At 57.5% G+C, this 23,461-nt stretch overlaps 8 protein-coding genes across 8 annotated transcripts; 6 read left to right on the top strand and 2 right to left on the bottom strand.

Annotated features, from left to right (window-relative positions):
- Positions 1 to 655: 655 nt before the first annotated feature.
- On the top strand, positions 656 to 1,783 carry CH63R_10513 (Oxoglutarate iron-dependent oxygenase; the record flags this gene model as incomplete). Its single annotated transcript, XM_018305487.1, has 1 exon — positions 656 to 1,783. The coding sequence occupies one exon, from the start codon at positions 656 to 658 to the stop codon at positions 1,781 to 1,783; it is 1,128 nt and encodes a 375-aa protein (XP_018154911.1).
- Positions 1,784 to 3,078: 1,295 nt separating this feature from the next.
- Positions 3,079 to 4,200, bottom strand: CH63R_10512 (DUF636 domain-containing protein; the record flags this gene model as incomplete). The annotated part of the gene is made up of 1 exon (XM_018305486.1): positions 3,079 to 4,200. The coding sequence occupies one exon, from the start codon at positions 4,198 to 4,200 to the stop codon at positions 3,079 to 3,081; it is 1,122 nt and encodes a 373-aa protein (XP_018154910.1).
- A 415-nt stretch (positions 4,201 to 4,615) lies between these two features.
- On the top strand, positions 4,616 to 5,097 carry CH63R_10511 (uncharacterized protein; the record flags this gene model as incomplete). The annotated part of the gene is made up of 3 exons (XM_018305485.1): positions 4,616 to 4,643; positions 4,713 to 4,934; positions 5,012 to 5,097. 3 exons carry the CDS (start codon positions 4,616 to 4,618, stop codon positions 5,095 to 5,097), a joined length of 336 nt encoding a protein of 111 aa, XP_018154909.1.
- Positions 5,098 to 5,568: 471 nt separating this feature from the next.
- CH63R_10510 (Metalloendopeptidase) lies at positions 5,569 to 6,907 on the top strand (the record flags this gene model as incomplete). Its single annotated transcript, XM_018305484.1, has 3 exons — positions 5,569 to 5,871; positions 5,932 to 6,078; positions 6,149 to 6,907. The coding sequence occupies 3 exons, from the start codon at positions 5,569 to 5,571 to the stop codon at positions 6,905 to 6,907; spliced, it is 1,209 nt and encodes a 402-aa protein (XP_018154908.1).
- A 630-nt stretch (positions 6,908 to 7,537) lies between these two features.
- CH63R_10509 (Amino acid adenylation domain-containing protein) lies at positions 7,538 to 15,738 on the bottom strand (the record flags this gene model as incomplete). The annotated part of the gene is made up of 4 exons (XM_018305483.1): positions 7,538 to 7,618; positions 8,344 to 14,740; positions 14,801 to 15,217; positions 15,467 to 15,738. 4 exons carry the CDS (start codon positions 15,736 to 15,738, stop codon positions 7,538 to 7,540), a joined length of 7,167 nt encoding a protein of 2,388 aa, XP_018154907.1.
- A 1,498-nt stretch (positions 15,739 to 17,236) lies between these two features.
- CH63R_10508 (Major facilitator superfamily transporter) lies at positions 17,237 to 19,270 on the top strand (the record flags this gene model as incomplete). Its single annotated transcript, XM_018305482.1, has 4 exons — positions 17,237 to 17,530; positions 17,623 to 17,975; positions 18,149 to 18,539; positions 18,611 to 19,270. The coding sequence occupies 4 exons, from the start codon at positions 17,237 to 17,239 to the stop codon at positions 19,268 to 19,270; spliced, it is 1,698 nt and encodes a 565-aa protein (XP_018154906.1).
- A 1,196-nt stretch (positions 19,271 to 20,466) lies between these two features.
- On the top strand, positions 20,467 to 21,996 carry CH63R_10507 (FAD binding domain-containing protein; the record flags this gene model as incomplete). The annotated part of the gene is made up of 1 exon (XM_018305481.1): positions 20,467 to 21,996. The coding sequence occupies one exon, from the start codon at positions 20,467 to 20,469 to the stop codon at positions 21,994 to 21,996; it is 1,530 nt and encodes a 509-aa protein (XP_018154905.1).
- Positions 21,997 to 22,554: 558 nt separating this feature from the next.
- On the top strand, positions 22,555 to 23,268 carry CH63R_10506 (Cupin domain-containing protein; the record flags this gene model as incomplete). Its single annotated transcript, XM_018305480.1, has 1 exon — positions 22,555 to 23,268. One exon carries the CDS (start codon positions 22,555 to 22,557, stop codon positions 23,266 to 23,268), a length of 714 nt encoding a protein of 237 aa, XP_018154904.1.
- Positions 23,269 to 23,461: the final 193 nt, after the last annotated feature.

Raw genomic sequence — 23,461 nt, 5'->3', positions numbered from 1 at the left:
GTTGAAGTGAGACATGAGCCAATGGTCGATCAGTTAAACACACGGTTTGAAGAAGCTGAAATTTCTTGGATGACAAGAAAATCTTCGATAATCTAGCTTTAAGATGACTTTAAGAGGACCTGGAGTATGCTCAGTGGTCTATAAAAGAGCTCCTATCCCTCCCTTTCCGAGAAGATGGTCAGAGAAGAGTAAGAGCCCCGACTACTACCCAACTACAGCCCTCTTGACGGACCCTTTTACTCTGTGCCTACCCAGCCCCTGCCTGACCCATCACCTCTCATGAACAATCGATTCGCATGAACAGCCACCCAACTACCGCATTCTCTTACAAGCACTACTTTCGTTGATCATCATGCAATTACGGTCTCATACCAAGGCCACGCGGCCCACTTTTCGATGGGCAAGCCTTCCACAAGAGCTGCGACTCACGATATTGGAAACGCTGCAGAGCCTGGTTCCGTCTTGCAGAAAGCAGCCCATGGCAAAATGGGCTTGTGTTTCAAAAGAATGGCAGGGCTTTTTTGAACCATTGCTTTGGCGGACGTTGACCTTCCGGCCCTCAAGTTCAAAATCAGGATTACAAGGGTTCCGCCGATTTATCAAAGACTCGAATTACCGAAAAGCTTTGGTCAAGAAAATCTCACTCACTGTCAATATGAGCAAATTCAGTTGTGAACGCTGTGGTAAAATCACCAGGGACGTCTTACTTCATGTTCATATGAATTCTTACCCTTGTGGTCGATGTGGTCAGACGACTTCTAGCTTAGCCATCATCTTGGACAACGTCAAGAGGTTTTCAGAAAACACGAGGAGACTCTTCTCCATTCTGCATGATTGGACCGAAGAGGCTGCAACGTCTGGCATCGCGCTTGAGCTTGGTGCTGCTTGGCCTGGCGATGACGATACTCAGTACCCGTTTGGAGACTGTCGTACCCGTTGTCGTGCACACTTAATGCCCCATATCAGCTGGTCCAGCCTTATTGGTCTTGATCGACATTCATCCCTTCGGAATGCTCCTATCATCACTTCGCTTTTCATCAAGAAATCTCTGCCTTCCAGCCTTCTGGCCTGGACAATATTCCAGATTGTCGACCATCTGCCCCGTCTCGAGCAAATCAATTGCGAGCACCGACTCGAACTCGAGCTCAGCGAGCACGACCTACATCACAGCGCGAATTCGGCTCTTTTCAGTATACGTGGTCAGATGCGGAGAATATCTTTATGGGTGGCTCGCTCACAATCTGGGGCACCAAGAATACCTCACGATCTCGGCACAGCTGCGACACGGGCTGCTTTCCAAGTGAAAGAACTGGCAATTTCGCATGCTTCAGAAGCAAGACAATTTTTCCAGCTCCTCAACTCCAAAGCCTTGGCAAATCCAGAACAGATATCACTTGAGTATCTGGTTCACACCTGTACTCTCAGACAACTATATTCTCAGCCGGCGGAGGTCGCGAATCTGCTTTTGCTTGCAAGCACCGCGGCCAAAAACATGCCCCATCTAAAAGTCATGGAAGTATGGAGCCCCGGCGTTGGAGAAGGCTTCTTCTTTCGATATGAGGCTTTGGAAAGCGGTGTCAGGCTCACGGTGGCTGCTACTTGGCAAATTCGAACCGACCTTCGGCAGGCTATCCAGGGATGGCAACAGGTTGCGGAACGACACGCAGATCAGTATTTTGCATACTCTGTCGAGAAAATCGATCGCAGGATCTTGACTGAGAGGGACAGCATCTGCAAACAACTGAAATTGTTTCACCTACTGCGAGAGTGGGACCGTACGTAATTACGTGTTTAGATGTAGAAGAACTGCGCGATTCTCATTGAAATTTAGAGGCGCAATACATTCAGCATGTGTCTTGGGATATGTGTAGTCCTATCCACAACGAGCTTGTCAACTCGCTTTCTTGCACGTAAGTCTGTTTCATTCAGTTACAATCTGGAGCCTGGCAGTCTGTGCTGTCCTTCAGTCTACATCGCTTCAAGCTCATCACCCTATTAATCTCAGGAGTTTAGGGGATGAAGGGAACATGTATTTCTACCCCTCAACCTGTTTCACATTGGCATCACCATCCAGCACTGCCCTTACCATCTTACTCTTTCCACCCAATGTCCTTTCTATGTAGGCATGCACCTCAGTTCTGTTAGCAAAGGCTGAACGAGGATATGATCTTGCCGTTGGAGTTACTTTACCCCCGCCCCATACGAGATCCCTCTTCTTACTGTCCTATTTTGTAGAAGACTACATACGGTCTTGCACCCGTCCTAGGCAGGATGCTAGCAGACTTTCATAATGTAGAAACGAGTTGGCAAGCTAAGCCTTCCTGAATGAAGAGCATGTTACGCTATTCAAAGACGCTAGGCACTACTTAGTGTGTGTTCAAACCACTACATCTGCTCAGAGTTTTTGATAGGCACTTAATCTCGTCATTGACAACGCAGCCAGTACATATATCTACTTGATTCAGGACCGTCATTCCACGGATTGCGTAGACACAATCAATACCTTTCCAAGACTTGCCCAGTTTGGCTGACATTCAAGTAACAACAGTTCTTTTCTTCTCTTGTGTTGTTGTGATGAATGGCGCAAAAGTGGACCTATAAGTGCATCACACACAGCAATTGTGGCTTGTGTAAAGTATCGATCCACACTTATCACACGACAAGTGATTCGTTTAAGATAGGCATGCAATTTCTTCAAACAAGCAAAACCTTGCTTGCCTATTACGCCCGTGGCGTAGGCAAAAGAGTGCGCCGAGGGGGAATCGAACCCCCGGCTCCCCGACGCTGCTGGATGGCAACGGAGAATTTTACCACTAAACCATCGGCGCAGTAGCTGTTGATCCAAGGTGGAACCCGGATGTGATTTCAGCGGCTGGCTGGCGATTTACAGATGCAGGACATGGCTGGTATTCATAACTACACACGCCTCTTCTACATCTGCTCATAAAACTCCAAGCAAAGATTGCAAGGTTGAAAGTTTTCATTCGGAGCTCAGCAAAAGCTAATTGTTATTGTTTTGTTTCCTGGGCCAAGACCTGCCATCCCTGACCGGCCTGCACAGACTACCGGAGCAACCGTTCATCCTATGTGTTGTCCCTCCCGGACTGGGGTCATCCATTCACTCGAAAGAGATTTCACCGAAGTCACGATTCCCTCTCGCCATCCTCCAGCCGCGTCCACATCCCATCCGACCTTGCCGTAGGACCACGCGAGCAGCCCCTCGGCACGAGCGCCGTTCGGGTGATGCAGCAGCCCGACCGCGATGTCCACCATGCCGTCCCGGTCACGAACGGCGTAGAAGACGTTGGCGGCGCACCTGGAGCAGAAGTACCGCTCGACGTCCGGAGAGCTGTCGTAGACCGCCAGCGTCCCCAGCCGGGCGTCTCTATTTCGGGTTGCCGTGACCGCCCCCCTGAGCGCGGCGAGACTTCGCGGGAACTCGGGGAGACCCGGGGACGAGTTGCCGGCCACGTCGAAGCCGATGTGGGTTAGGGGAGCAAAGGCCCAGGCATTCACATCTGAGCCGAACGTGAGGCGGCACGAGTCACACGAGTCAGCGCTGGCCTTGAACTTGAGCGACTGCGGGTTGATGCATGATGTCGTTGAAACTTCCGCCGGATCCGCTTTGAGATCGGCGGCGCTGCGGAGCGAGAGGTGGACGCCCCTGCAATGGCAGTGGAAGGGGGTGGCGGACGGGGAGGCTCTCGCCCCGGCGGGGGGCGAGGCCGATAATAAACCCTTGGACGCCGGCGACGACTCCAGCGACAACTCTTGGCTGCCGCGCCCCCCGTTCCATCTCTTGGCGGGCGGCAGCCAAACAGAAGCGCCGCCGTCGACGGTGTCCCCGACAAACATGTGACTGCTGTACTCGACGAGACCCGGCGTGTTCTCCAGCGCGCCGGTCACGACGTAGACGGCCGGCCCCAGAGTAGAGACGACGCGGCAGAAGAGCTTCGAGGAACAGCCCCCGCAGAAGAAGATGTCGGTGTGCCTGCTGTACGAGTACTTGTCGAGACCGGACAGGTCTTCTGAAGGGTTGGGCCACGGCGCGCAGCTGGAGTACAGCGACCCGGTAACGCGGCGGCAGGAGGTGCAATGGCAGCACACGGCTCTCAGCGGGAGGGCGGATTCGGCCAGGGATGCCGAGAACATGTGTTCCTTGCACAGGCACTGCGCCTTGATGGTAATCGAGTCGGCCATTCTCGATGCTACGCTCTGGTGACCAAGAGACCCAGCGGTTATGCTGGGAGTTGGTTGCTCGAGCTGGTTGGTGGTGGTGGTGGTGGTGGTGGGGAGCCACAAGGCGGAAAAGCTTCATGTGCAGACAGAAAAACTGCACGATTTGGGTTTTTTTTCCCCCTTCTTCTTTTTCTTTTTGCGTTTTCTAGAAACCTAGGCTGTCAGGAAAACTCACAAGGGCTGACGGAATATGACAAGACCAAGACCACACACATCACATGTCCTGCCAGCCCTGCCTTGCTAAGATATGCTATGCCGGGAATGGCATGGCATGACATGACATGGCTCATCTTAACACTCGCCGGTTTAAGACTCTCTCCAATGAGTGGCCAGTCGCTGTTTTAAGACGGTCTAAAGCGAGTCCGAGCTCGCTGCAATGCTGATGTTGGCGGAACTCGAAGAAAGTGAGAGAGATGCTCCATCCAGTTGGCCGCCTTGAATTACTCCGGATTACTTTCTATTTCTATTAAAAGCCGCAAGCCCACCTTCCTTGGTGGGCGTACCCGAAGGCTATACATCGTACGTAACCACGTCCGTCCCCCCCATCGAGCAAGTTTATCTTGTTTCGGTGTGCCCTAGCGCCCGCTCATGCATCTTTTCCCAGCTGAGGCCTGTTTTGACGAGAACAAGATGGATGGTCCTTGTACCAAGAGATACTTTTCTGGCCAGAGCTCAGTGCTACGGTAGCAATATGCGTACGTAAAGTCTCTTCGTACAAAGATGATCCTTGGTCTGCGAGGCTCTACTTCCCGACAATCTGATTCGCTGACAGCCAGTCCAAACAACAACAACCCGCCTCTTGGGCTGCGATGCTCACGGGTAAACCGCCGAGAATACACACCCGACGACCTGCGTTGAACGGTCGTGAAGGCTCTGTTTAGACTTTGGCAAAGACCCAAATGTGCTATGAGGATCTACACTCTGCACAATACGGCCTGAACTCTGCAATATCTGCAGGCTGAAAAGATACAACGGCAATCTGCGTGAGGGACTTCCTTAGCGAGGTGGAGGAATAATGCAACATCGCAGTGCTTTGTAAGGTTCCCGACTGGTGGCCGCCGTCGAGCTTCGGTCATGATAAATAGGAAGAACTTCCCAAAAACCGAAGATCATTTCTCTTTCTACCTCTCCAGTCTTCCAGTTTCAGTCTGCTACTGTCGTCTTCACCTTTGGTCGCTCTTTTGACATCACACCCACTCTCGTTCACCAAACATCACTCAGCCTTGTGCTCTCTCTCCTTCATTCGCTCAGGGGAGAAGTTAGGCATCCATTCGCTTTTTCAAGGAACAAGTCCCTTCGGAACGAAAAAGAAAAAAAACCATCATCATCATGGCCTCCATGACCCTCAAGGCCTCCATGGCCGTGGCCCTCGCTCTGTCCCAGACGGCCCTCGCCGCCGTGTTCCCCGCCAACATGTACGAGCGTTCCGAAATCGAGGCCATGCCTCTCGAGAAGCGCGGCGCCATGAGCCAGTGGCAGCTCTGGGACAAGGGGGAGATTCCCTACATCCTGGAGGGCCTCCAGCACGACCTTTCTGACAACATCCGCGATGCCATGCGAACTTGGGAGCAGAACACCTGCATCCGCTTCCTCCCCAAAAAGGATCAGGCCGCTTGGGTCAACTTCAAGAAGGTAAGGGTTCTTCTTGTTATCGAGAACTCTCGGGCACACTGCTGACGGACTCCATTCCAGTATGACGAGGGTTGCTACTCTCAGAGATTGGGATCTCCCGACAAGGGAGAGGTCCAAGTGAACTTCGACTACCCCAATGCATGGGAGCAGATGATTAGTCTCGGTACCTTCAAGGGCTGCTCGGCCCCCGGCACGGCTGGTCAAACGGTGAGTTGAGAACTGCGTTTCTACAACCGATCGATGTCGGCCGACACTGACATCATAACCAACAAAACAGCTTGGACACGTCATTGGTCTCATCAACGAGCAGCAGCGTCCCGACCGCGATCAGTTTATCGAAGTCTTGGAGAACCGCATCAAGAAGGAGTTCCTGGACCAGTTCACCATCAACCCCGACGCCGACACGTCCGTCCCCTTTGACTACAACTCCATCATGCTGTACGGCCGCAAGGCGTTCGCCAAGCACAACGCCTGGACCTGGCTCGTGGGCGCGTGGAGCCTGAAGGACACCATGAAGTCGGTGACGGATAAGCGCATCAACCCGTGGGACACGCCGACGGCCAACGACTACGCCGCCGTCAACGCCGGCTACGGCTGCGAGGAGTACTTCAGGCGCTCCATCCCCGAGTGCCGCGCCGGCGCCATCCCCGCCGACGGCGAGCACTCCTCCTACAGCTTCCTCCTCGACCACTGGACGGAGAAGTACATGCGCGACAACGGCTACACCCACGTCGCCGCCCACCAGAACTGCCGCTCCAACACGCTCGGCCAGGACACGAACAACTGGGGCTTCACCCCGCTGAACGGCTCCGGCCCCAACGCTCAGTACAACGTCACCGTCGACCGCTGCAAGAAGGACTTTGACCGCCACGCCAGCCGCTACGAGGTCGCCCTGTGCAGAGGGCCCGACGAGGGCACCTGCGAGGTCAAGTGCGGCCTGCGCCGCGTGTGCCCCATTGATGCCAATGGACAGCAGGTCGACAGCAAGGCCATTAACATCGTGGACGACGCCCTCTGGGTCTGCCACGGCCACTAAATCATGACTGCAGTTCGTGACTCAAAAAAGACAAACGAAACGGGTTCAGCTCCATGGAGTTCAGGTGGTTGGGTGCATGATCGAAATAATGGGTGGTCGGTCGGTCGGTCGTCAGCTTAGAAGGGGGGAAGGGTTTAGGTTTTTACTTTCAACACGAGGACATGCCGCGGAATAGAATAAAAGTTCTTGATATCTATAACTATATACCAATTTGTAATATCTCTTGGATATTCACACCACGCCGGTAACTCGAGAGTGCATCTGAGCTAAGCATTCTCGGCGACTCTTGGGGGTTTTGTTGACCATGAGTGAGACAGTCCTTGGAGTCATGGAATCGCTGATTCTATCATCGGCCACGTTTGTTCACGTCTTCTGAAGGCCACTATTCTCATCTAGCCCAGGCGTTGAGACACTGGGGCCTTTCTTCTCATCTACCATTTCCTGGAACACGGGCCGGTTGAGGCGAAAGCTGCGCAGTAATATTGTATGGCACGATGGAAATGCCGCTTAGACATACTTGACAACCAAACGCCTACAAAGCCTTAGGAAGCGTTTGACTCAACGGCGTGCATTAGGATAACGCAGTGACTTCAAAAAATGACGCAGTTACATTTCCCACTCTCGGTCTCATCACCAGTACACTGCGACCCAGTAAAAGAACGCTTTGATCTCTTCAGGACAGGCAATGACTCGGGTGTCAAACAGAGGAAGCTAGTACCGCAATTGCAAGGGCAGTTGGGTGAGTTTCCATAAGCCTTGCAGCCCTTGAGCCGGGTGGTCCTCTCCAGGCCCAAGAACGGAGATGTGCTGGAAGCCAGCAAGGCAGATTTCCCGACTGGTGACGGAGCAGCTGGATGTCTGGGGACTCCCTTGGTGTTTTGACGGGATCTATGATATTATTCTGCATGTTCTTGTGCATGTTCAGCTCTCTGTGGCTTGGAATAAGTCCGACTCGTCTCGTGTATTGCGACCATCACAGGCTCAACGCTGTGATGACAGGGAGAATCAATTTACGTGTTCGTCTCGGACAACTGAATTTACCCATGATCGGGGGCGACAGATAATTGCTTAACAAAAGGGTCGTAACGTTAATGGACAACTGTACGAAAGTTTCCCCAACCTTCTATGGGACTTGGAATGCAACACAGCTTCTCAAAAACATCATCGTCTAAACCAAGTGCCTCTGTCTACTAGGACCCTGATCGGCGAAAGCTGTTTGTCGGCCTCTTAATCGAGTGAGTGACTGATCCTACAGCAGGTAAGAACCCGATCCGCATGAGGAATTCCAGATTCCTTCGGACAGCAACTTTGAGTCGCACGGGGCACTCGTTCACGCGGCTACTCCTGACATCCCACTCCATGGAGCCATCGTAAAGCAGGTGAGCCAACGGCCACAGTGGATGCGCCTCCCGTCTCGCATCCACATCCCCCCTGACCGCCGAGAACCATTCAGACGCCGGAGTTGGGCGGATATGATACCCCGAGGCCTGGACGAGCCTCCAAAATCCACCCCATGTCATCCCATCCTCTTGGCTTTCGACGGCGTTCCCCCGTGGCGTTGGTTCGAGCGCGGTGCGGATGGCACCGGCAGCAGTCGTGGCCGCGTCTGACACATGCAGCCAGGCATCCTCGTCATCGGCGTTGTAAGCGCCAATGTCGATGTTCGCCGAGGTGAGTCTCCAGATGTAGTCGTCGAGGTTGGCCACGCCCTCAGTGGCGGTCCCGATCACGAGGCCCGGCCTGTATACCGCAATGTTTCTCCAAAGGGGACGACACCTCTCGGCGGCCCTCTTGACCAGGACCTCTGCGACGAACTTTGTCTGGCTGTATCCCATCGCGCTCGCAAGCTCGAGAGCAACGTCTTCGTCCCTCTCCACCTCGCTCCTCCACTGCCGGCCGCCCGAGACGTATGCGAATCTGAGCGATGGGTTTCGGATGGCGAGACGAAGCAGCTGAACGGTCGAGCCGACGTTGACTGCCTCGAGGGCCGAGTAGCTTTTGTTCCAGTGCACAGCGGCGCCGTTGTGGATGATGGCGTCAAAAGAGTGGCCGTCGCCCAGGAGGTCCCAACGCTCTTGTGCGAGGCCCAGCTGCGCACGCGACAGATCCCCGTCCCAGACGTCGAGCTTGTCGTCGTGGAACTCGGTCCACCACAGGGCCTTTTGAGCTGTGTCGACCACCCGGCTCCTGGCTGCCTGGGGGCTTGAACTGCGCACGAGAGCTGTCACACGGCCAACATCGCTACGCTCGAGGAGTTGGCGCAGTATCTGTGTGCCCAGGTAGCCGCTTGCGCCGGTAAGAAAGACGTTGAGGCCGCTGTCTTTGTTCTTAGGACGGCTAAACGAAGCTTCGGGGACGGATCCCGACAGCCTAGACAGCTCGTCGTCGTACCGGTTGACTTGAGCCATGATATCGATCGTCTGGCTGGTGGCCGGGGGCGCAGATGCCTGGACGGAGTTTCGCCTTGGGCTGGAACGGGAGATAAACGCCGCCAGCGATCGGATGCTGGTCTGCTCGTCCATCAGGAACTGCATGCTGACCCTGGTCCGGTATTTCGTGTGGATGAAGTGCATGAGCGACATCATATTGAGAGAGTCGAGGCCGGACGCGTGAAGCAGTATGTCGTCGAAGCCCCCAGCGATGGCCGACCTGGGAGAAAGAGACCTCGAAGGCACCAGACTGTAGATCTTTTCCGCCAACTCGTAGGCGGGGGTGTCGTCTGGGAGTATAACTGCGAGCTCTGTGGACGACTGGGACGTCTTGCCAAAGATGCTCGGTTCTCGCCCCGACAGGCCTTCGAGCCAAGTCGTGATCAGCTTTCTGTCCACCTTTCCAGAGGCGGAGAGAGGAAAGCCTTTATGAGACAGTTTGTTGATGCCAAGCCAGTGGGCTGGTACCATGATGCTGGGGACCTTCTCGGACAGCTCTTGCCGGATGTCATCCACCTCTTTGTTGCAGCTTTCTTCGGCATGCGGATGGCCAGTGGCACTCCTATGGCTATTTTCGGCTTCCAACACTACCACAAGCTGACTTGATAATGGCCCTTTTGTAGGGAAAACAACAACTCCGCGCTGGAACCGGAGGCAACCCGACAGATGGGATTCAATGTCCCCGATCTCAATTCTCTGGCCGTTGACCTTGACCTGCATGTCTTTGCGGCCGACGTAAACCATGTTCCCGTCGCTGTCCTTCCGGACAAGGTCTCCCGTCTTGTAAAGACGACCCGCGTCTCTCGGACGACTCTCCAGCGGCCATGAAGAACTGTCGACGAACGCCGCGGCTGTTCTCGCCGGGTCGTTGAGATATCCGTCAGCCAAGGTCGCCCCCCCGAGAAGCATCTCGCCGATATCTCCGTCGGCAACCAGAGACGCTTCGTTGTCATCCGCATTAACGATCCACGAAGAACAACCCACAGGGAGACCAATGGTCCGAGGGTCCGTATGTGCGGAGTAACAGTGGCAGGCCGCGATCACGGAGCACTCACTCGGCCCGTAGGCATTGAAGAGTCTCGTCCCGGCATCTCGCCATTTCTTAACCAGGACCCCGTCCGGTGCTTCCCCTCCCAGAATCAAGGTCCGGAGCGACGGGACCTCTGCCGGATCGACGATGCGGGCGACGGACGGCGTCAGGAGGGCCAGGTCGACATTCATCCGCCGCATGAAGCCTCCGATGCTCTCCAAGCGCTCTGCTTCCATAGCCACGCAGACCGTCCCGCCATGGATGAGGGTCGTAAGAATCTCGAACAGGCTGGCGTCGAAGCTGTACGCCGAAAACTGGAGCACGCGGTTGTCGCGAGACATGCCAAAGACAGAACCGTGGGCGGCTGCGCTGGAGGCGAATGCCGCATGAGATACGACGATGCCTTTCGGGGTCCCGGTAGACCCGGAGGTGAAGATAACGTATGCTGGACTGTCGGGTGTGGAACGAGTGGCGAGCATCTCGGGGTCATCAGAGCTTCCAGGCCTCTCGAGCGATTCCCGGTCGACGATGATGCGCTCAAGAGTGCCAAGGTCTGTTGCTTTTGCTTGGAATGCCGACATGAGGACAGTCCTGGCTCTGACTTGGGCGACGACCTCTCTCAGGCGGGATATTGGCTGACTCGGGTCCAGGGGGACGAAGACGGCGCCCGCTTTCAAGGCTCCGAGCAGGGCGACGACTGTCCAAACTGACTTCTCGAAGCACATCGGAATCATATCCCCCGGGGATACGCCACTGTCGACGAGTCGTTGCCCCAGTGCAGAAGCCATGCTTTCCAGCGTGGCATACGATAGACGATCGGTCGTCGAGACGACTGCGTCCCGCTCGGGCTCGACTCGGCTCTGCTTTGTGATGAGTTCGTGCAGCATCGCCGAGACCTTGACGGGTTCCTGATCGTTGTCGCAAACAGACTGTGAGAGGCATGAAACCTTGTCAAAGGCAATGTCGGCAATCTTGAGGGAGGAACAGCTCGTCCCGATGGTAGCCCGAGCGAGCTGGGTCATGATGATCTTGACAGTCTCGATGGCGTGCGCCACGAAGACCCGGCTTGTCACTTCCTCGTCCACGTGCGTCGCGAACTCGACCCGTCCAGGGTGCAGCCAGGCCTCGCAGGTGACTGGGAAAGTCGTGTACTCTTCTCGATAGGCCGGCTTCAGGAGGGGGCCCGGTCCGGTCTCCTCCCAGCCGCCGCCAGCCTGGACAACCAGCAGGTTCTGGAACTCGCAGGCCCGCCTCGTGTCGTCGTTTAGGGCCTTGATCCCCTGGATGCCCGTCTGCTCAAAGGGGATCATCGAAGCCGCCTGGTCTTGGATCCGGCGGAGGAAGTCGACCATGGCCAGCTTCCTGTCGATGCGGACCCTGACCGGAACGGTGGCGATGGTCGGTCCTTCAACGCTCTCGATGTCGTCGAGGGGCGCATTCCTGCCAGAGACCGTTGCTCCGAACAGAACATCATCCGAGACTGAGAAGTGGCCGACCATGAGAGCCCAGGCTGCGCGCACAAACGTCGACATGGTGACTCCGGACGACGGGTCAATGTCGATGGCGAGTTCGTCTCGGACGACAGCCCTGGCAAACGACTGATGACGCGGATCTGGCGAGGCCGCCGGGAAGCTCGACGCCGGAGATCCCCACAGCTCCCTCTTCCAATACTCGGATGCGCTGGGCGAGAGCTCGCGGGTATAGGCGATGAAGCGGCGGTAGTCGGTTGCCGGTTTCGCGACGCGTCCGTGGTAGAGGTCGTTGAGTCTACTGCAGAGCATGGCGAGCGACCAGCCGTCGTAGAGCATGTGGTGGATGGTCCACACGAACGTCACGGCGCCGTCCCCGGACGTCACGAGCGCGAAGCGGTTGAGCGGGTCGCCGGGGTACATGGGCCGGGAGTCGTCCTCGTCGAGGTATGCTTCGAGGTCGTGGTGCGCGAGCCATCGGACCCTTTCCCTTATGACGGCCTGGAGAGAGCCCGCGGACGCCGTCGTTGCGAACCGCGTCCGGAGTATCGGCGACGTGGCGTGGATATGCTCCCAGACGCTCTTGAAGCGCGCGAGGTCCACGTCTTGGGGAAGAGAATGGATCCATCGGCCGGTGTAGCTCCCCGGCCGCGTGAGGTTGACCGCCATGAGACCTTCCTGCATGTTGGTGCAAGGATACAAGTCTTGGATGTCCTCGGCCCTGACATCGCACTGAAAGGAGGCTTCCTCACGAAGCTCGGGCACGGCATCGGGGTCGAGGAACTGGAAGGGCGTAGTGGTGCAGCGAGCCGAGCGTGCCGGGTTGTCCTCGTCGTCCTCGCCGGCGCGTTTGCAAACCAGGGCCATCCTCCGTAGCACCGAGTTCTTGAAGATGCTGGCGACGTTGATCTGCAGCGCAAGTCGGCGGCACGCGGCAACGACTTTGATGGCGCCGATCGAGTCTCCGCCGAGCGCAAAGAAGTCGTCCTCGGGCGAGATGGTGTCGCCTGGGACGCCCAGCACCATAGCCCAGGCCTTGCGCAGAACAGCCTCGATCGGTGTCACTTCAGAGTCTGAGGGGCTAAACAGAGACAATGATGCTTCGGATGAGGGTTTTGTGTTGCCGGAAGAGATGGTGAACTGTCCAACCGAGGAGCCTGCTTCAGACTCGGGGAGGCCGCCGGGCGGTAATATTACAGATGTCTCTGTTTCAACTTCGGATGCCGTCTCGCCTCGCGCAGGGGACCGAAGAAGCTGCTGCGTGGTCATTCCGTTCCCGAGACCGCGGAGAGATTTCCTGTCGACTTTCCCAGAGGGCGATAGTGGCAGTCTATGGCAAGCAATGACTGCCCTGGGGACCATGTAAGCCGGGAGGACAGTCGCAAGCTCGGCCGAAGCCTCTCGGAACCGGCTGTTGGTATCATGCCACGTTCGATCTGTTTCGCTGACCAGTATCTCTATTCGGCCGTCTGTAGTAACACCAGTAGACGACTTTGAAGCAGGCGTCACAAACGCCGTCAAGATGCCGTGGTCAGCTCCGATCGGCCGGAGCAGCTCGACTGCGACATCCCAGGTGGTCTTCGGGGACCCGGGAGTATTCGTCGAGCCCAGACATCGCGCCAGGTGGTGCTCGACCTCGCCAAGCTCAACACGCTGGCCGTTGATCTTCACCTGGCCGTCTTTCCTCCCCAAGAAGTCTACCGAGCCATCCACCCTCATCCTCCCGAGGTCGCCCGTCCGGTAGCATCGTCCCGAGTCCCTCGTCACGCCGCGGAGGAAGCCCGGATCGTCGAGGAAGACGGCACCGGTCTTCTCCCTGTCGCCGAGATAGCCACGGGCGACGGGCGGCCCCTCGATGACGATCTCGCCGACCGTGTTGAAGGGCGCCAGCCGCCCGTCCTCGCCGACGATCCAGACGGCGCAGTTCGCCGGTCTCCCGAGCGATATGCTCTTGACGCCCTTGGTCCTGGGCTCGCTGACGATGGTGATGGCCGAGCACTCGGCGGGGCCGTAGGCGTTGATGGCTTGGACGTGGCCGGCCCAGGTGTCGGCCACGGCTTGCGGGAGCGCCTCTCCGACGAAGCAGAGGACTTCCAGACCCGGGGCTTCTTCCGGGCTCATCAGGCTCGCCACCGAGGGCGTCAACATGGCCCAGTTGACACCCATGCTGGATATGCACCGGGCCAGGTTGTTCATCCTCTCCTCCTCCGACGGGATGCAGAGACAGGCGCCGACCATCAGTGTCGACAGGATCTCCAGCATCGAGATGTCGAACGAGAAGGAGGAGTACTGCAGCACGCGGGCGCTGGGGGAGTCGAGGCGGATGGCCTTGGAGAACCCCTTGGCACTGGAGCAGAATGCCGCATGGGGCACCACGACGCCTTTGGGCTTCCCAGTCGATCCGCTCGTGTAGACGACGTAGAGCGCGTTGTCCGGAGTGGTCCAAGGCGGCTTCGTGGGTGGAAGTGATGTCGCCGCCGTCCTGGCCGGGAGCCTTCTGCAGAACGATTCGTCGACGATAACCCTGTTGCCCGGGAGTATCTCCTCGGGGATCCGGTATTGGCTGCCAGGAGACGATATTACGACGGATGCCTTTACATCCTGGACGATCATACGGATCCGAGCGGCCGGGAGCGACGGATCAAGAGCTACGACGGCGCCGCCGGCCCTCACCACCGCCAGTATGGCGACGACGCTCCAGAGTGACTTTTCAAAGATGACGGGAACCAGGACTTCCGGGCCGACGCCCATGTTTGAGAGATGATGCGCAAGCTGTTTGGTACACTGCTGCAACTGGGAGTACGACATGTTGCCGTCCCAGGCGCAGATAGCCGGGGCGTGCGGCTCTGACTGAACCTGTTGGTCAATCACATCATGAACCAAAACATGTTCTTCTTTCGGTAGTCTTTTATCGTCAGTCTCCCAAGTTTTTCCATCACGCTCCGGGGAGAGTATGGGTACTCACGGCCTGTTCAACTGTACAAGATGACGCTGGCTTGCCGGGCTCAGCATCTTGACATTTCCCAGCGTGGTCTTCTCGCCGAACAGGTTGTCTAGCTGCCATAGAACATGCTCCACGTCGTTTAGTAGGAGTCGCACCGCCGGCCGAGAGAAGTGATGGTCGAAAGTGGCCGAGAGCTCCAGTTCTTGCTCTTTGATCCGGCACTCGAGTCGGATCGCCCAGTCGGAGAGGAAGTCCGACAACTCATGCGTATCCGGGGCCGCGGCCGAGAGGGCGATGACCGTAGTTTGGGATTCGTTCTTGTCCGGTGCTGGGGCCTTCAACCAGGGCTCAGTCTTGGGGACACCAGATAGAGCAGCAGTCGAGTCTGCGACGTCTCTCAGGAACACAGATGCTCGAGTGTGACGACTGACGGCAAGTCTGGTTGGCAACGGCGGAGACAGAGCCTCCCAGTCTGTGTTGTTGGAGACGCTCAGCCCAAAATTGATATCCTCTTTATCTGTCTGCGAGGACGACGACAACGAAGACGACAACACCAAAGCCCATGCGGCGCATACCGCGGGCCCGATATCTCCTTTCAGGTCAACCACCGGTCCCCGAACGTGAGATAACTGGCGCGCAGTCGATTCCGCATCGACGGTTGTTTCTTTGGCAGCAGCAGCAGCAAACAACGCTTCTCCAGGTGGCGTCCCGGCGTCGGGTGAGTCGTGGCCATGCCCTGGAGGACCGTGGACCGTGTGCGTGTCATCCTGCTCGGGGCCTCGCGTCGTGGGGGATCTGAAGACGAAGCGCTTGGGCACGCCCGGGACGCCGGCCGGGAACGGGTTCTCGAAGACGATCTCGTCTGGGGTCGGCGAGTCCGCCGGGGTTGGCGCGTCGAAAACGAACTTGACGGAGTGAAGCCGCGGGGTGAGCTTCCATCTCCCGTCTGTAGACAGCATTCTTGACTTATGGTCTGATCACGGAGACAGCAACGACGAGAAGATGGAAGAAGAAAAAAGGAGGTATTGGATGTGTGGTATCATCAGTCTCGGAGCTTGGTGCCAGGACAGAAGGGCAAGGTTGATCGTGTTGGTGTAAGTGAGTGTGGTGGCGGACTCTTAACCCTGGGTAGGAAGTAACATCAGGCGTCTCTCGTCCAGACTCTAATACGAGACGTCTAGACTCGCGTCATGTGAATCCTTCAATGTATGACAACCTCCACATCCGTCTCGGCGGGCGCGGTCCATGTCATCCATCCTCACTCATCCCACAACCCCGTCGTTGACGGTCCAAATACCTGACTCTCGGTGCGCCACCGAGCCGATGGCCGCTTGATCATGTCCACTCGGGCCGTCTAGGCTGCTGAAGAACGTGTGCTACCTGCCTAGCAAGGCAAGCTCGATGGCACCACCCCCCCTTGTCCTTCAATCCTTCCATGGGGTGGGCGCCTGGTGATATGTAGATTCGTAATCGTTGGATGATGTGACTCCATTCAGACTAGGAGAACAGTAGCCCGGTGGTAGGAGGAGCAGGATTCCCTAGGTCCGGTAGCGGCTCCAGCAGCGGAACGAAAGGATTGTGGGGTGCAACATCTCACGGCACCAAGTTGCCGTTGACTTGGGTCATACAGAGGGGGAGACTTCCTTCGATTCCGTCTCCTCCGTCTTCCTCGTACTGGGATGGATGAAAGGATGAGACATCTGCAGCCGCTGCTGACCGTCCAAGCCGACTTGCCACCTGAACGTAGTCCACTCAAATACAGAGACAGCCCTAACGTCGATGACCCTGCAACATGGCCCTTTTGTAGCGCGTGAGGTCGGATGCGGTTGCAACCATTGCCCTGCCTGGAGATTCGGACGAGTCGAATCTTCGGGTCCCTCTTTGGAACGACGACGTAGTCGGCTCTTTGGGCCCAATAAGCGGGAGCCAAGCCCTTGACAGAAAGCTTGAAGGACCTCGGGATGCAGGTCCCTGTCGACTAGTCGCGCACTTCAGATCCTTCGGCTCCACGGAGGGGGGAGGGGGGAAAGAGGGGTGGTCAGCGATAAGGCGACATAACCGTCACGTCGCCCCGGTATCGTAACGCAGTGGTGCCTCTGGGTCTTGTTCGACGTTCTTTAGGCGCCTGCGGTGTTCCTATGGCCTTCCTGATGCGGTTGGGAACCTGGCGAGGGGGGGGCGATGAGATCCATGTAAGCCTAGGCTCCAATTCCGGACCCGGTCTGTTCTGCCAGTTCGGCGGGGCGAATGTCATAGAGCTCTTTTACAACCTAGCGGTAATCCTTTGGAATTTATGACAGAGATGAAGGGGGTGGGAGAGAGAGGAGGGGCAGGATAGTGTTGGGCACACGGCATATTGGACCATGATGCCCATTATCTCAACGTTGTGATTTCCAACGTTATAGAGATTCCCCTCCGTACAGCTATTGTTCAGATCAAAGATCAGACCAAAGAGCCATGCCTACTACAGACGACGACCCGAGTTCCACTGATGCTCGCAGCGGATATCAGGACCATAAGAACGAAAAGACCGCCGCCGCCGCCGCCGGCGGGCTCAGCATCAAGCCAGATGTCTCCTCCCTCAATACGGCAGAACCGGCCGCAGCGCCCGACGACCTCCCCGGGTGGAAGGTCTTGGTCATCTGGTCGGCCATCGCCCTCGGCGTCCTCTGCACATTCCTGGACGAGGGCATCATCGCCACGGCCATCCCGCGGATCACGGACGACTTTGGCTCCCTGACGGACGTCGGTGTAAGTAGTAGCAAAACAAAGAAACCCCCCCCCCCCCCTCCAAAAGAAACCCCGAACTTCCGTGAAACCGAGACTGACGAACCGAATGCAAGTGGTACGGCTCGGCCTACCAGATGACCCTCTGCGCGTTCCAGCTCGTCTTCGGCCGTCTGTACAACCAGTTCTCCATCAAGACCGTCTTCCTCGCCTCGCTCGCCGTCTTCGAGCTCGGCTCCCTCGTCTGCGCCGTCAGCCCGAGCTCGACGGCCTTCGTCGCCGGCCGCGCCGTCGCGGGGCTCGGCGCCTCGGGCCTGCAGAGCGGCTGCATGGTCCTCATCTCGGCGACGCTGCCGGCGAAGCAGCTGCCCATGTACGTCGGCGCCATCGGCATGGTCTACGGCGTCGCCGCCGTCCTCGGGCCCGTCGTCGGCGGCGTCATCACCAACAGCCGCCTCACGTGGCGATGGTGAGTTTGGCCCAAGCCGTTTCTTAGCCATTGTTTTTGTCTTTTTTTTATCATTTTCTATTTTCCTTTTCCCCCCCCCTTCTTTTCTAACCCTGCTGAAACCCGGTTTGATCCCCCCCCCCCCCCCCGGTTTTGTATTAGCAAATCCCACTTACAAAAACAACGCTGTCCAGGTGCTTCTACATCAACCTCCCCATCGCCGTGCCGCCGGCGGTCGCGACGCTGTTCCTGGTCCAATCGCCCCCGCCGACGGACGAGCAGCGGCGGCCCTGGCTGGAGAAGATCCGGGGGCTGGACTACCTCGGCATGGTCCTCCTGCTGCCGGGCATCACCTCGCTCCTCCTCGCGCTACAGTTCGGCGGCGCCCTGTTCGCCTGGGACGACAGGCGTACGATCGCGTGCTTCGTCGTTTCCGGGGTCCTCGTCGTCGGGTTCGTGGTCGAGCAGTGGTGGATGGGAGAAAAGGCGCTGGTGCCTCCGCGCCTGGCCACGATGCGAGTGGTGGCCTTCGGCGCCGTGTTCGGGTTCTGCTTAGACGGCGCCTTCTTCACACTCGTCTACTATGTATGTATTTTATATCCTTCCATGGCATCCTCTGCAACTCTCACTGACGGTCCTCCCACCCCCCGGCTTAGGTGCCGCTCTGGTTCCAAGCCATCCAGGGAGCAACGCCCGAGCAATCCGGCGTGAGATATCTGGCCCTCTGCCTCGCCTTCATCTTCACCATCTTCCTCAGCGGTTGGGGCGTCACCAAGACCGGCTACTACCAGCCTTTTATGCTGGCGGGGACGGTCCTCTTGTCGATCGGTGCCGGGTTGCTCTCGACGCTCAAGGTCGCCTCCGGTGCGGACCACTGGATCCCGTTCCAGGTCATCGCGGGCCTCGGCATCGGGGCCTCGACGCAGCAGGCCGCGGTCGCCGTCCAGAGCAGTCTGAACGAGGCCGATGTCGCCATCGGCGTGGCGGTCGTCTTGTTTTTCCAGTGTTTGGGGCCGACGACCGCCATCACCGTGGCCCAGGCCGTCTTTGCCAGCGTCCTCACGTCCGGCATTGCGGCCGAGGTTCCTGGGGTCGATCCCCAGGCCGTCAGAGCATCGGGAGCGACGGGGCTCAAGGACCTGGTGCCAGCCGAACAGTTTGGGAACCTCGTGCAGGTCTACAACCACGCCATCACGAGGACGTACCTGGTCGCTGCGGCTCTGGCTGCTGCCAGCCTCGTCGGCGTCGTGGGGGTAGGGCTGAAGAAGATTGAGAGTGAGGGTGACACTGAGAAGTCGGATGTTGAGAGCCGATGAGGCATACCGTCACCGTGTTCGGTACACCATGAGTTGAGAAGTGGCTGAAGTACGGACCGGTCTTGGTTGTTTCTTGATGATATCTTGGAGGAAAAGTAAAAGTCATCTCAAGATTGTTCCTGCATCGACCTTTCAGAACACTCAAAACGCGTTTGTAGAGTTGAAGAGAGATTTGGTAACTAAATGTGTTGTGTCACTTTGCAGTAATAATCAGGACTGCACGCCCCATAGTCTGGCTATTCATGTCTCTTCATTCACTTGTCTCTTCTCTTCCTAGGTGACTTTTTGCTCAGATTCCTAGTCATGTAGCAGTCCCATCGCCCATACAGTTAATCGTTTCAGAAACGCATGCTGAGGAACCCGAATGCGAGGGATCAAGATACTCAGTCAAAGCAGTCCCCCCCCCCCCCTCTCTTACGGACGGGTACGCAGACGATAATTACAGAAAAACACAGCACAGAAAAGACTTATCCATAGCACTAAATGTTTCCATGTACATGGGGTTTCCCCTGGCAGAAGAAGCGCAACACCCCAAGACAGGCTTCGAAAGTTCATTCCCACCAACTATACAATGCATAGCATATAGCTCGTAGACCTAGAGCAAGATTGAGAATTTAAACCTCAGGCCAAAGAAGAAGAAGAAAAGAAGCAGCAATTCGCAGTGGCAGTCGTGTCTCACTCCAGGACAAAAGCCCGCAATAGGGGGGCCATGCTATGATATAGGCGTAATTTGGCATGTTCATGCAGCGTGATTGAGGGTTGGTTACCACCAATTCTCGCATAGACGGGCAGTGTAATATTCAAAGGACAATCCTCCCTTTTAACCTAGCTCTGGCGTCTTAGTCATCGTCGTACGCATCACGGCCAAGAAAGCTCCGCCTCTCCCATCTCCCCTTCTCTTCTTCTTCCCCCCCGCCAATGACGACGAAACACACATACACACACACACACACACCCCAAGAAGCCTGACGACTCCAGACAGTCTCGGATATACGTTTTCTAGCATTTTTGACCAATTTCTTTTCTAATTCTTTTTGCCATTTCCAACATTGCACCCTCGAATCCTTTTCTTCGTCTCCTTTTCAGCTTCCAGGTCCCACCCACATCCTTAGATTGCATACACATACATATATACCTAGACATACCAAGACACACACACACACACACACACACACGCATGTAAAGCACCGCACCCCATGGACGAGCACGACGCCGCCGTCCGGCGCATCGCCGAGGCCGTCCGGGACCACCACTCCCGCCGCGAGCCCTTCCGCATCTTCCACGGCGCCACCAGCAGCACCCGGCCCCCCCACGGCCAGCGCGTCGTCGACATCAGCGCCTTGCGCCGCGTGCTGCGCGTCGACGCCGCCGCCGCCACCGCCGTCGTTGAGCCCAACGTGCCCATGGACGACCTCGTCGCCGCCACCGTCCGCTGCGGCATGCTGCCCCCCGTCGTCATGGAGTTCCCGGGCATCACCTGCGGCGGCGGCTTTGCCGGGTCCGCCGGCGAGAGCAGCTCCTTCCGCCACGGCTACTTCGACGAGACCGTCCGCTCCGTCGAGATGGTCCTCGCCAACGGCGACGTCGTCACCGCCTCCGACGCCGAGAACCCGGACCTCTTCCGCGGCGCCGCCGGCGCCCTCGGCACCCTCGGCATCGTCACCAGGCTCGAGCTGCGCCTCCTCCCCGCCAGGCGCTTCGTCAAGGTCAGCTACCACTCCTACTCCACCATCCCCGAGGCCATCGCCGCCATCCGCCGCGAGACCGCCCTCGCCCACAACGACTACGTCGAGGGCCTCGTCTTCTCCCGCACCAGCGCCGCCGTCGTCACCGGTCACTTGACGGACGACCTCCCGGACAAGTGCCGCCCGCGGACGTTCCGCCGGCCCGGTGACCCCTGGTTCTACCTGCACGCCCGGAAGCGCATCGCCAACGGCACCCCGACCCCGGACTACGTCCCGCTGCAGGACTACCTCTTCCGCCACGACCGCGGCGCCTTCTGGATGGGCGAGCTCGCCTTCCGCTACTTCGGCTTCGTGCCCTTCAACAGGTTCACCCGCCGCGCCGTCGACGGCCTCATGGACACCCGCACCCTGTACAAGGCCGGCCTCGGCGGCGGCGGCGGCAGCGGTCGCATGACCTTCCGCTACCTCGTCCACGACCTCTCGCTGCCCTACGCGACGGCCCAGGACTTCATCGACTACGTCGCCGACACCCTCGAGATCTGGCCGCTCTGGCTGTGTCCCCTGCGCGCCCTCGCCTCGACCCCCAGCTTCCACCCGTACACGACGGAACCGCCTGGCGGTGACGGTGACGGCAACGGCAACGGCAACAGCAACGGCAACGGCAACGGCAACGGCGAGGGCGAGGGCAACGCCGTCACGCAACCCATGCTCAACGTCGGCGTCTGGGGCCCCTCGTCCAAGAAGATCGACCGCTTCGTCCGCCAGAACCGCGACCTGGAGGCCAAGCTGGCCGAGCTGGGCGGCCGCAAAGTGCTCTACTCGCACGCCTACTACACCGAGAAGGAGTTCTGGGACGTGTATGACAGGGAATGGTACACGGCGCTGCGGGAGCGCTACGGCGCCACCAGCCTGCCCACCGTCTTCGACAAGGTGACGGTCGACGTCGGCAGGGAGCGGGAGCGCAAGTCCCTGCGGGACAGGGTCGCCGTGTCATGGCCGTTCGCGGGCCTCATCGGGGTGTGGTCTGCGATCCGGAAGTGAGCAGGAGAAGGAGTAGTAGTTAGTAGCGGCGGGAGCGTGATCGTCTGGGGGCGGGACGTGGACTTGAACACAGGATTGTGTAATGCTCGAAGTCGTTGCCTGGGGACGGGCGGCGCTACGCAGGTGCGTATACTACGGGGGACTTGATGAACCATCATGAACCATCATGAACCATTATCACGACTGGTCGGGGCGTTGGTTTAAGCGTTTCTTCACACAGGGGGTGGGAGGGAGGCACTGCTTTGGTTGGGGTCTTGTGCATTCACGCCAGGTTCCGGTTGTTTACATTGGGAGAACGTTGAACATCTTGCGTGAGCCCAGATGGGTCAACGAACGGAATTAATACCATGGGATCTATGACACAATGATATATCTATCATACATCAACCTGCTTTGAAGAAAGGCCTGGCATGATGCCAATATCTGCCGCATTACCGAATACAGAATGAAACAAATCAAAGACAAGACGAATGGTTTATGAGTGATGACAGACTCCCCCAGCTTAAACTAAACCCAATGGTGTATGACGTCAGGTGTTACATTACGCATATAAACAAGATGCTCTCCTTCTCTTTGAAGAACACCAAAGATGATTCAGTTCCCATTATACACCAAAGTCTCAACTCTCCGAATACAACATCATTAACACCCTCGAACCCAAGAGCCCCGTCACACTTTCAGCCAGAGTTCCACAAACAACCAAGTCACAAGACGAAAAAGAAGATGCCATCCAATCTCGCCCTCACGCCTCTCTCCTCCCTCCGCGTCTCCAGACACCTGATCCCAGCCCACGGCCTCCTACCCAACACAAGCATCCAGAACAAGCCGCTCCTAATCTACCACGGCGTCTTCCTCTCCTCCTCGGCGTCCGCCATCGAGGCGCACCTCCGCTCCGTCGGTGTCGTCGAACCGCAGTGGCGGTACACAATGTACACCGCCACCCACTACCACAGCACGACCCACGAGGTCCTCTGCGTCAGCGCCGGCCGCGCCCGCCTGTGCTTCGGCGGCGAGGCCAACCCGCACCGCGTCGAGCCCGTCGTCGAGGGCGGAGACGTCCTCGTGGTCCCCGCCGGCGTCGCCCACCGTCTCCTGGAGGACCTGGACGGCGGCCGCTTCGAGATGGTGGGAAGCTACCCGCGCGGTCATGACTGGGACATGTGCTACGGGCGGCAGGGGGAGGAAACCAAGGCGGGAGACATCGGCAGGGTCGCCTGGTTCTCGAGGGACCCGGTGTATGGCGACGATGGGCCCGTGGTCAAGGAGCCATGAGACATGATTACGGAGAGTTATTTATGTATTTCCCTTCCCTCCTACGACCATCATGGCGGCATTGAACTGGGAGATAGGAAGAGAAAAGACACTTGAAGGAAGAAGGGAAAAGGAAAAGACGCCTCGTAGTCCAGCCTCCCACACACACAGGGTGGGAGAGAAATTATTATTCACGAAGAGAACCTAAAGTGAA

This window comes from Colletotrichum higginsianum (assembly GCF_001672515.1).
Source record: "Colletotrichum higginsianum IMI 349063 chromosome 7 map unlocalized unitig_7, whole genome shotgun sequence".
Lineage (NCBI taxonomy): Eukaryota > Fungi > Ascomycota > Sordariomycetes > Glomerellales > Glomerellaceae > Colletotrichum > Colletotrichum higginsianum.
The sequence above is the reverse complement of the archived record's forward strand: the minus strand, read 5'-3'. Positions and strand labels throughout refer to the sequence as shown.